The sequence below is a fragment of the Barbus barbus genome (genome assembly GCF_936440315.1).
Source record: "Barbus barbus genome assembly, chromosome: 40".
NCBI lineage: Eukaryota > Metazoa > Chordata > Actinopteri > Cypriniformes > Cyprinidae > Barbus > Barbus barbus.
Window position 1 is genome coordinate 1,271,016 of NC_136718.1, and position 10,604 is coordinate 1,281,619.

At 39.6% G+C, this 10,604-nt stretch overlaps 1 protein-coding gene across 1 annotated transcript; it reads right to left on the minus strand.

Moving 5' to 3' along the window:
* Nucleotides 1-3,935: 3,935 nt before the first annotated feature.
* Nucleotides 3,936-8,563, minus strand: LOC306859443 (uncharacterized protein). The gene is made up of 7 exons (XM_079400463.1): nt 8,481-8,563; nt 7,278-7,349; nt 6,427-7,196; nt 5,602-5,683; nt 5,275-5,430; nt 4,904-4,993; nt 3,936-4,733 (listed from the first exon to the last, which is right to left on the minus strand). Exons 5-7 carry the CDS (start codon nt 5,383-5,385, stop codon nt 4,434-4,436), a joined length of 501 nt encoding a protein of 166 aa, XP_079256589.1. The 5' UTR covers nt 5,386-5,430; nt 5,602-5,683; nt 6,427-7,196; nt 7,278-7,349; nt 8,481-8,563; the 3' UTR covers nt 3,936-4,433.
* Nucleotides 8,564-10,604: the final 2,041 nt, after the last annotated feature.

A 10,604-nucleotide genomic window follows, 5' to 3' on the forward strand; every position in this document is an offset into this window, starting at 1 on the left:
TGAAGCAAGTAGTAAGTCATTCGTAATTTTAACAAGTGCAGTTTCTGTACTATGATTGGGCCTGAAACCTGATTGAAATTCTTCATAGAGATCATTTTTTTGCAAAAAGGAGCATAATTGAGCAGACACAACTTTTTCTAAAATTTTTGACATAAACGGAAGATTTGAAATGGGTCTGTAATTTGAGCACGACAGCACCGATGTTCTCGTTGCCCTTCAGGATCGCAGGTATCTGCGCAGAAACATCGAGAACACGTGCACCGGGGAAACAGTGAGTGTGCACTTTACCTTCAGCTGACGTAGCACGGACGTGCCGGACGATGGAGCTTCCCACGGCCACAGCATCGCGTTCCGTCTCGCGGAGGGGGGCGAAGCGGTTCCGGGTGGAGATGAAGGACATCTGGGAAGATCGCGTTCTGGGTGCACAGGGTCTGTGCAAAGAAACACACGGAGTAGAGGTGGTGGGGATGTTAGAAGCGTGTACTTTACCTTCAGCTAGCGTAGCACGGACGTGCCGGACAATGGAGTCTCCAACGATCACAATGTCGCGTTCTGTCTCGCGGAGGGGGGCGAATTTGTTCCTTGTGGAGATCTCGAAGACAGGGGAGAAGTCGTCACCCGAGGCCTGGCTCGCGTCCTCCGCTGCTGCAGCACCCAGGGTCCGTGGTGTCCCGGTGCCAGAGTGAAGGACATCTGGGAAGATCGAGTCCTGGGTGCACAGGGTCTGTGCAGAGAAACACACGGAGTAGAGGTGGTGGGAGTGTTAGCAGCGTGCTGTATACTTACCCCGGACTTGTGAGCGTCAGCCCGGGATGTTTCCAGCGCGGCTCTCCGTTCCTTCAGCTGGGCCTTTTTCTCCAGCAGGTCGCGGATCTGTTTCTCCACGGCCTCCAGCTCCAGCTGCACCGAATGCAGCTCGAACGTGTCCTCACCTGCACTCAGAGGTAGACACAAATCCGCCATTTAAGCAAGTAACAGTGAAACGATAGTAATGTGTGTGAATAGAGGATTTGCAATGTAAGCGAGATTAGCGGTTGCCACGCTGCCGATGCTAACGGGCTATAAGCTAATAGCAGATTCGAGAATCAGAATAAAACTAGTGATAAACAGGCGCTCTGATCGGATTTGTTATAGAACGCTATAGTGGATATATTCATACGTTATAGAAAAGCCGTTTGAATAAGGCAGTCGAAGCCCCACTGTCGTCGTTAAAGCAGGTTCAGTGGCAAACGGTTCAATATAGCGCACTAACTAACAACCCGACCAAACGCGCCAACCCGTTTGACTAAGGCAATCAAAGCCCCACTGTCGTCGTTAAAGCAGGTTCAGTGGCAAACGGTTCAATATAGCGCACTAACTAACAACCCGACCAAACGCGCCAACCCGTTTGACTAAGGCAGTCGAAGCCCCACTGTCGTCGTTAAAGCAGGTTCAGTGGCAAACGGTTCAATATAGCGCACTAACTAACAACCCGACCAAACGCGCCAACCCGTTTGACTAAGGCAATCAAAGCCCCACTGTCGTCGTTAAAGCAGGTTCAGTGGCAAACGGTTCAATATAGCGCACTAACTAACAACCCGACCAAACGCGCCAACCCGTTTGACTAAGGCAGTCGAAGCCCCACTGTCGTCGTTAAAGCAGGTTCAGTGGCAAACGGGGATCACGTAGAAAAAAACAAAACAAAAAAGGCGAAAAGGGCAAGGGCAAGGCCCTGTGTGTGTGTGTGTATGTGTGATCTCAGTCTGGGTGTGTGCCGGAAGCGGAAGCGTTCTCTGGTGGCAAGCCAGGTCTACCACCATTATGTGGCCATAAATTTGCTTTGTTTGAATTAAAAATATTAAAAATGTTAATAAAAGGTAATAATCAGACTTACAATTAAAATGTGTAAGAAGGGCATATATTTGTACTGACCTTACAGCCTTTTTACAGTGTGCCAGTTTACTTGGGTTTTCACCAAGCGAATTTAAGTACAGTATTCTCCGTTTGTTAGGATATATCACCTGCAAAAATTATGCATGAATCTTGCTCTGAATTTAAACAATTTTAATTTACAGTGAAGGACAAGAATGGAAAGAAACAGACCAGGAGCGCATAAGAACATCATGTCCCAATAAGAACATCATAAGCCCCTGGATTCATCTAGAGATGCAATGGAACATTGTAACAACAGTTCAGTCCACCAGTTCTCTCATAGCAAAAAAAATAATGTTTTTTTACCCTTTTCATTGAACTGGGATTGCCTTGCCAAATACTTGTTGCTTGAAAGGAATCAAGCACATATGCCAGCATATTTTTTTATGAGGTAAGACAAGTATGCATTTATAACCTAAAACAAATAAAACAAAGTTTACACCGAGTACCCTTACAGAGTATGGGTTTATGCCTACGACTTATTTATTTTACAAAAGCAGTAACAACACACAATTTGAAAATTTAAGAATATGAATAAGTTGCATCACCTACCTCACTTTCAAGCATTTCCCCAGGTCTAAGGTGTTCAATATCCCATGTAAATAATTTATATGGGCCAATTTTACTGCAGAGTGTCCCACCTTTTTTTCTTGCCCATATTTCTTGTAACACTTGAGAGAGAGAGAGAGCACAGTTTTCATCCATTGCAACTAAAAAAAATATTGAAATGAACATGTGCATGCATGTTAGCAAAATAACATACAGAGTTTTGCAGGACAGTAAGTCTGGAAAGCAGGCTGGGTGGTAGCAGCAGGGGTGTAGTGGGTTAGGGAGGGCTGAGGATAACGTAACGGGAAAGGAATCACTGAATTTGGGGACTTTTGAGGGATACTCCTCCAAAAAATGAACTAAATGGTCCTTGTTGATTTTTGGACATGAATGTCCTTTATCGTCTTTCAAATCAATGGATTTGCCATCCACATTCATAACTGTGTATGGACCAATGTAGTCTGGGTCCAATTTACCACCCTTTCTCTGCCTGCTTCGCACGTTCTGACGCAACACTCTGTCTCCAACTTTGATGTCAAGGGATAATCCCTCCTCCAGTTTTCTTTTTTTAATTTTACGTTGAACACAACTAATATTCTCCTGTACAGTTTTGAATATCCTGTCATGCCTTTTAATGCATTCTGCTACACACTCCTCTGCTACAATATCCTCAATGCTCTCATTGATCTAGGCAAGAAAAAGTTGCATTTAACTTTGGTTTGCAAAATAAAAATAACATTGACATGTAAAATACTAACCTCATAATTGTCAGGTACCTCACATGGATATCTAGCTTCACGGCCAAACATCAAGAAGTATGGAGAATATTGTGTAGTCATTTGCTTTTTTGTGCGGAGACCAAACATTGTGGCCTCCAAGTAATCTGCCCAATTTTGTGGCTGCTTTCCCACCAGCTTACTCAACGACCTTTGAATATGAGAACAGCCATCAATAGTGAAACATTCTTCATTTATGTAGTAATTTTTGACAAATCAACCAGCTAAATGTCAACGTGAGGGACAAGAGAATAGGCATTCTTCAACTACCATTGATAGTCAATAGTTTAACTAGTTTATTGGGAATTGTCAATTGTATACCTTTGAATTGTGCCATTAAGTCTTTCAACCAACACTGTTAAAACTGTTACTTAGATCTAACTCAATAAAATTAAGGCAACATTTTCCAACTACTTTTTGCAAGTTTAGTGAACTAACTGATATTTTGAGTAAGGGCAACTTAATATGCATTTCAATGTATGCAAAAATATTAAGTAGCATTTTCAGAAAAAGCCAATAAATTGAGTACAATCAATGTAAAAAATATCAGCATATTATACACATTAGACTTAATTAAAATAGGTAACATTTAAATGAAAAAATACTAGTTAATGTCTTCTGATTTATTAATTTTGACCAATTTGCCCTTTCTTTGTTTTGGAAGTGTAAACGGCTTCAAATAATTAGTTGCTACTATGTCAATTTCCAACATTTATTAAATCATTGCATTGCCATATCCAAACAGTAGCAATGAGCTGAACAGTGTAAACAATCAATAACATCTGTATCAGCTTATAAACTGCTGGTTAGTAAAACACCTTTACAGTACAGTGTGTACATAATATTGAAACATTTTAACACTAACATCACAGATCACAAGCATGAGCATCTGACCTCAACTTAAAAAGTACAGCTTAGCATAATACCTTCACAGCGTGTGTGAATATTTTGAAACCTCTTTAGTTAAACATCTCACTGATCCCACTAACTGACCAGTTTTTAAAGTGCAGCTTCACAGCAGGGCTATTTTGTGTGTATAAAATATAAACTTTTTTTCACACCAGAAATTATGACCTGCAGCATAGTATAAAACATGACAAGGACAAACCATTAGAACATCCTGAAAAATTCAACGTTATGTCCAATGTATAATGATGTTGAACAGACAAGTGCAGAGTGACAGTCATGTCTGAGTGCCTAGGCAAGGAGCTTGTTTTTCAGAGTCATGAACTTGGGGCTTGGTCTTGGGCGCAGTGTGTCAAGTCCCATGAAAAGTCTTTGAAACACCTCAAATGTTTTGGAAACCTTGGATGGATACTCAGGATTAAGTGCATGCGTCAACCCAAGCAGCAAGCAGCACGCTTTGGCCAGATTTCCAAGATTGGTAAGGACTGGTATTCCCTCAATGATGATTCCTACTGCATCTGGCTCACGGCAGACATAGATGCTCATATTCTTCATTTTCAGGTCCTCATGAAAAGTGGTCTCTGCAGCCCCCTTTGAGATAAAAAATAAAGTATTTAAGACAAACAATCTCCTTTGTTGATGAAAAACAAATACTCCACCATTATCTGCCAAATGCTGGTTCAGTCAGTTCACATTAACAGTCAGCACAATTTAAACCTGTTCACCAGACTGACCCAAACCTGCTTTGAGACAATACTTACACAGTAATCAGAGATGAGCTCCTGTCCACTCTCTCCCATATACTCAAAGAGAGTGACATCTCTCTTCTTCACTGCAGTGCCACTTGGCTCCTAGTTAATAAAACAATAATGAATAAATTATTTGTGTTGGTAAATTCACTCCAACCCTGTAATGCCATCATTACCCTAGGTCTGTATTAGTTTTCCTTTTTTATTCATTATAATATATTAATAGGTATAACACTTGAGACATAGTCTCAATAAACTATTTTTGGTTTTACTAATAGTCTAATAAACAAACAAAAACACCCATACAAGCAAGATAACTGAAAAACAACCTACTCAATTGATTAATATTGTATCTTTTAACTTTGTAACCACTTTTGCCCCACCTGTATCAGTTCCATCATCAAGTTGTTGATGCGTTGACCAGTTGCTCCTCCCTTGGCACTAAAGAGCTCGAGCAGCTTTGGGGTGTGCTTGTCCAGCTGTGACATAAACATTGCTTCCAGGGGAACCGCAGTACATCTTCAGAGCTCCTCGTTTACCTGTAGGACAGCAAATGTTTGACTGTTATTTTAGGGGGTTTAAAGATTAGCAACATCTGAACTTTATGCAAAGCAAAAAAGTGAGTCTACTATCTCATGTCAAAGTCACAATTTCCAAGAAGTTCTCTGAAGTGAGTTGTGTCAGGAAAAACTGAATGATAAGTCACTTACCGGGAATGGTTCGAAGAGGGCAGGCCATCTTTCCTTAAATTCTGCCACACCAGGAGACTTGGCAACCACTTCCTGTCTTATCCTGCTGAACAAAACAAGAATGATTAACTTTAGTTAATTGCAGAATTTATTTTAGAGATGAATCTGAAACCTCATGTAAAAACCCCACTGAATTTTTGTAATGATATCATACAGCACCTACAGGCAGTTAACTAATTACAATATTAGGAGGAGGGATGTTAATACAAATAAGTCAAAATCTTCTCACTTAAACAAATGGTTTTAAAATGCATCAACAAAATTCATATAAATATATCAAGAGACAGGGGTTAGACATCTGCACCCAATAATTACAGAGCAATAAAAATATGAAATTTGGGTTATGAGTTAGGCCTATGCATAGAGTACATTTTGAGCATACACTTTTGTGAAAGATGAACTATGCCGAATATGTGCTTTACCATAATTGAACAGCTTTGGACTAATTGATAATCACTCAGCTAACGTTAATGTTAACTGTGGCTTCATGTGTGTCTGTGTGTCCACTAACTTACCAATGTCGAAGCCACGACAATGTTTTTGAAGTTACAAACACCTCTGAAACATTAAACTATCACACAAAGACAACATTACTTATACAGCGCGCACACACGTAGATTTATACGGTATGTGGCTCAAGTTAACGAGCTGTTTGAGATAGAGCACTTTCAAATTTGGCGGTCGCAAAAGTTTGTAGGAAACAGAGCGATGCTTTTGCAGATTGCACAACACAAACACGTTAATTAGGGTAAAATCAAACTTTTAACAATACAAAGAGTTACTTACATGGGGTACGTGAAGTATAAATGATCCGTCTCCGTGGAAAACCTTGCTCGAATAAACTCCTGGAACAGACGAGACTGAAGGATTTGCGTGTTCTTCCGTTGCTGCAGGTGGGCGGGTCGTGTCTTTTTACGTCTGGTATAAACTTTTAAATTGAGTTTTGTAAAATCAATTTATGGTGAAGTCCAATTAAATTAATTTTATTATAGAAAATATTAAGTTACGAAAATATTCACACTTTTTACTTATTGATAACTCAAAAAACCAAAGAAACTAAAATAAATAAATTTATTGGAATAAATATAGTTTTTTAAATTAAGTCATATGGACAATAGCACTGAACGACTTTTTACAGTGAAGCCATTAGTCTGTGGGTGGTACGGTGGGTGGTACAGTGCACAAAAACTTCTTTGGATTCCCAGTAACTGACAGACACCCATATTGATCTGTATATTAACAATCAATGGGAATTATAATATTTTTCCAAATTCCTAAAGAAACAAATTAAAAGCAGCTAATTCAAGAAGTATAACCCTAACCTTGTTCACAAATTCTGTGCCTTGGTCAGTTAACAACCTTTTTGGTGCACCAAATTTGTAAAATAACTTCACAATGCAACCTGTAACCTCCTCTGCACTTTTAGTTTTTAGTGGGAAAGCCTCACACCACTTTGTGAAATAGTCCATCATCACGCATATATATTGATAGCCATTTTTAGTTGGTGTGAGCTTTCCCACTAAATCCATTCCAACAATTTCCCACGGCTCAGCCACCTGAGGAAAAAAGTGACATGTTTAATGTGGTTGGTTTCATAAGTAGAAAATAATATAACCATTCCATTTACATTAATTTACCTCAATAGGTGTATAATCAGCTTTGTTCTTGATTTCACTTTGCTTAGCCTGATAGGGTGCACAGTGCATGACCTAACAGAGACGGTAGTTTCAACAGTGTGAGAATGTATTAACATGAAAAAGTAATCATTAATTTCTACTTACCCAATTTCTGATATCTACAGTGATGGAAGGCCAATAAAATCTTTTACTGATGGCATCAGTGGTTTTTACTATGCCACAGTGGGCACCAATTGCATTTGTATGGAATTCAGTAAAAACATCTTTGTTTTCTCTTTTCTTAAAACCTTGGCTAAACCACCCTCTCCACGTCGTATAAAGCTTCATCTAAAAGTAGCAAGTTGTTTCATTAAGATATCTTAACAGACCACAAGACTCACCCAGCCAAGGTCTTCAAAGTGCTTTCACTAAATATGCCCAACTTACCTTTAATCGTGAAGTTCTTTGCCTTTCTTAAAAGCACATATTTTTGATTTTTTGACAGATCATCTGGTAATGTTCCAGATGTTTTTAAACCCAACAACAGTTGGAAAGTCGTTTCATCCATTGTTTCCAAAAATTGACAAATTTAGGGTAGAAGGCCAAGTTTACTTATCAGAGGCTTATATTCAGTTTTACACCAGTTGATTCAGTGCTAGAGGCCTAACAAATTGGATTCATTAATTATATATCTGATTAATGAATTGCCCTCAAGGTGCAGAGAAGGTGGATCAGGTGGATAATCAAACTCACTCATTATAATATCTGTGTTTTTCTTTGGGTTGGACTTTTATTGTAATATTCTGTTCCTCAACCACACTGTGCATTCACACTTATATATCCCATAACTGTGTATTTATTTTGTTAAGCATCAGGCCTATCTCAAACATAGAAAACATGGACTGATGTAAACAGACCTTAAGACTCAAAACCTAGCAGTTTCTTGCTAAATCTTTACTTAAATATGCAGATAGTTACATCTGAATTTCCTTTTAGACATTCTTGCTAAAGTTGCTGTGCTGCTAAATAAACAACAAGCAAGGAAACAGTTTACAGCTTCAAAAGATACGACAAATAACAGAGATATCGCTCGATTCGTTTGTGCTGTGGCTTTAGTATTTTTAGTCCCTGACGTTACAAGGTTACGCAGCAAAAATAATGATTTAAAATCAGAATAAAAGCACATGCAAAATCATTTGAACCGATTACGTAAAGAATACAAACCTTCGGCTTTATTACTTAATGCAAATAATCCAGCAAACAACAGTTTCTGTTCCATTCGACTGTTTGTTCAACAAGCCACGCCCATCGCGGCGCAAACTTATGCATATTCATCTATACCCCGCCCACTGGAACAGTTTTTCACGGGAACCGAATATTACACAACACCGTTCTGTCTACAGGCAGACTAACGTTAACGTTTAAAGCGAACCGCCGTTGTGTGCTAGCTTAACGCGGTGCGTGTGTGTGCAGGTTACTGCGGTGAGTACATCTTTGATTATATGATGATGTTGTAAATGTGTTTTAATAAACTGTATAATTCCATTACAGAATATAACACATTTCATAGAGAAGTTCATTTAGCTGTAAGAGGGGGAAGCGGTCAATTTGCTATAATTAACTTAACAATTCGACATTGGAATTCGTGAAATGTAAAATAAAAATAAAAATACATTTAAGTCATCTAATAGCAGTCAGGTTGAATACAGTTCATAATTTGAATACAGGTCCATAAATATTGGGACATTGACACAATTCTAACATTTTTGGCTCTATACACCACCACAATGGATTTCAAATGAAACGAACAAGATGTGCTTTAACTGCAGGCTGTCAGCTTTAATTTGAGGAATTACAACAGTTTGCATATGTGCCTCCCACTTGTTAAGGGACCAAAAGTAATGGGACAGAATAATAATCATAAATCAAACTTTCACTTTTTAATACTTGGTTGCAAATCCTTTGCAGTCAATTACACCCTGAAGTCTGGAACGCATAGACATCACCAGACGCTGGGTTTCATCCCTGGTGATGCTCTGCCAGGCCTCTACTGCAACCGTCTTCAGTTCCTGCTTGTTCTTGGGGCATTTTCCCTTCAGTTTTGTCTTCAGCAAGTGAAATGCATGCTCAATCGGATTCAGGTCAGGTGATTGACTTGGCCATTGCATAACAGTCCACTTCTTTCCCTTCAAAAACTCTTTGGTTGCTTTTGCAGTATGCTTTGGGTCATTGTCCATCTGCACTGTGAAGCGCCGTCCAATGAGTTCTGAAGCATTTGGCTGAATATGAGCAGATAATATTGCCCGAAACACTTCAGAATTCATCCTGCTGCTTTTGTCAGCAGTCACATCATCAATAAATACAAGAGAACCAGTTCCACTGGCAGCCATACATGCCCACGCCATGACACTACCACCACCATGCTTCACTGATGAGGTGGTATGCTTAGGATCATGAGCAGTTCCTTTCCTTCTCCATACTCTTCTCTTCCCATCACTCTGGTACAAGTTGATCTTGGTCTCATCTGTCCATAGGATGTTGTTCCAGAACTCTGAAGGCTTCTTTAGATGTCGTTTGGCAAACTCTAATCTGGCCTTCCTGTTTTTGAGGCTCACCAATGGTTTACATCTTGTGGTGAACCCTCTGTATTCACTCTGGTGAAGTCTTCTCTTGATTGTTGACTTTGACACACATACACCTACCTCCTGGAAAGTGTTCTTGATCTGGCCAACTGTTGTGAAGGGTGTTTTCTTCACCAGGGAAAGAATTCTTCGGTCATCCACCACAGTTGTTCTCCGTGGTCTTCCGGGTCTTTTGGTGTTGCTGAGCTCACCGGTGCGTTCCTTCTTTTTAAGAATGTTCCAAACAGTTGTTTTGGCCACGCCTAATGTTTTTGCTATCTCTCTGATGGGTTTGTTTTGTTTTTTCAGCCTAATGATGGCTTGCTTCACTGATAGTGACAGCTCTTTGGATCTCATCTTGACAGTTGACAGCAACAGATTCCAAATGCAAATAGCACACTTGAAATGAACTCTGGACCTTTTATCTACATTTACATTTACATTTAGTCATTTGGCAGACGCTTTTATCCAAAGCGACTTACAATTGGGGAATACAAAAAGCGATTCATCTTGAAGAGGCAGTCAGACAGAGGAAGTGCTCGTAACACCAAGTCTCAGTCATTGTTCGAATAAGTACAAGCTAGTAGGTGGAGAGAAAAGATAGAGGGAAAGTTTTTTTTTTTTTGAGTTTAGGATGAGGTCAAGTACTGCCGAAACAGATGAGTTTTCAGTTGTTGCTTGAAGGTTGCCAGGGATCCGGCGTTCCGGATAGGGGTGGGAAGATTAT

Excerpts from the sequence above, each read along its gene's own strand:
- LOC306859443 (XM_079400463.1), bottom strand. The coding sequence starts at position 5,385 with ATGTTTATGTCACAGCTGGACAAGCACACCCCAAAGCTGCTCGAGCTC. Across the intron at positions 4,994-5,274 it reads TGATGATGGAACTGATACAG|GAGCCAAGTGGCACTGCAGT; the intron begins GTGGGGCAAAAG and ends TTTATTAACTAG. Across the intron at positions 4,734-4,903 it reads AGCTCATCTCTGATTACTGT|GGGGCTGCAGAGACCACTTT; the intron begins GTAAGTATTGTC and ends TTTATCTCAAAG.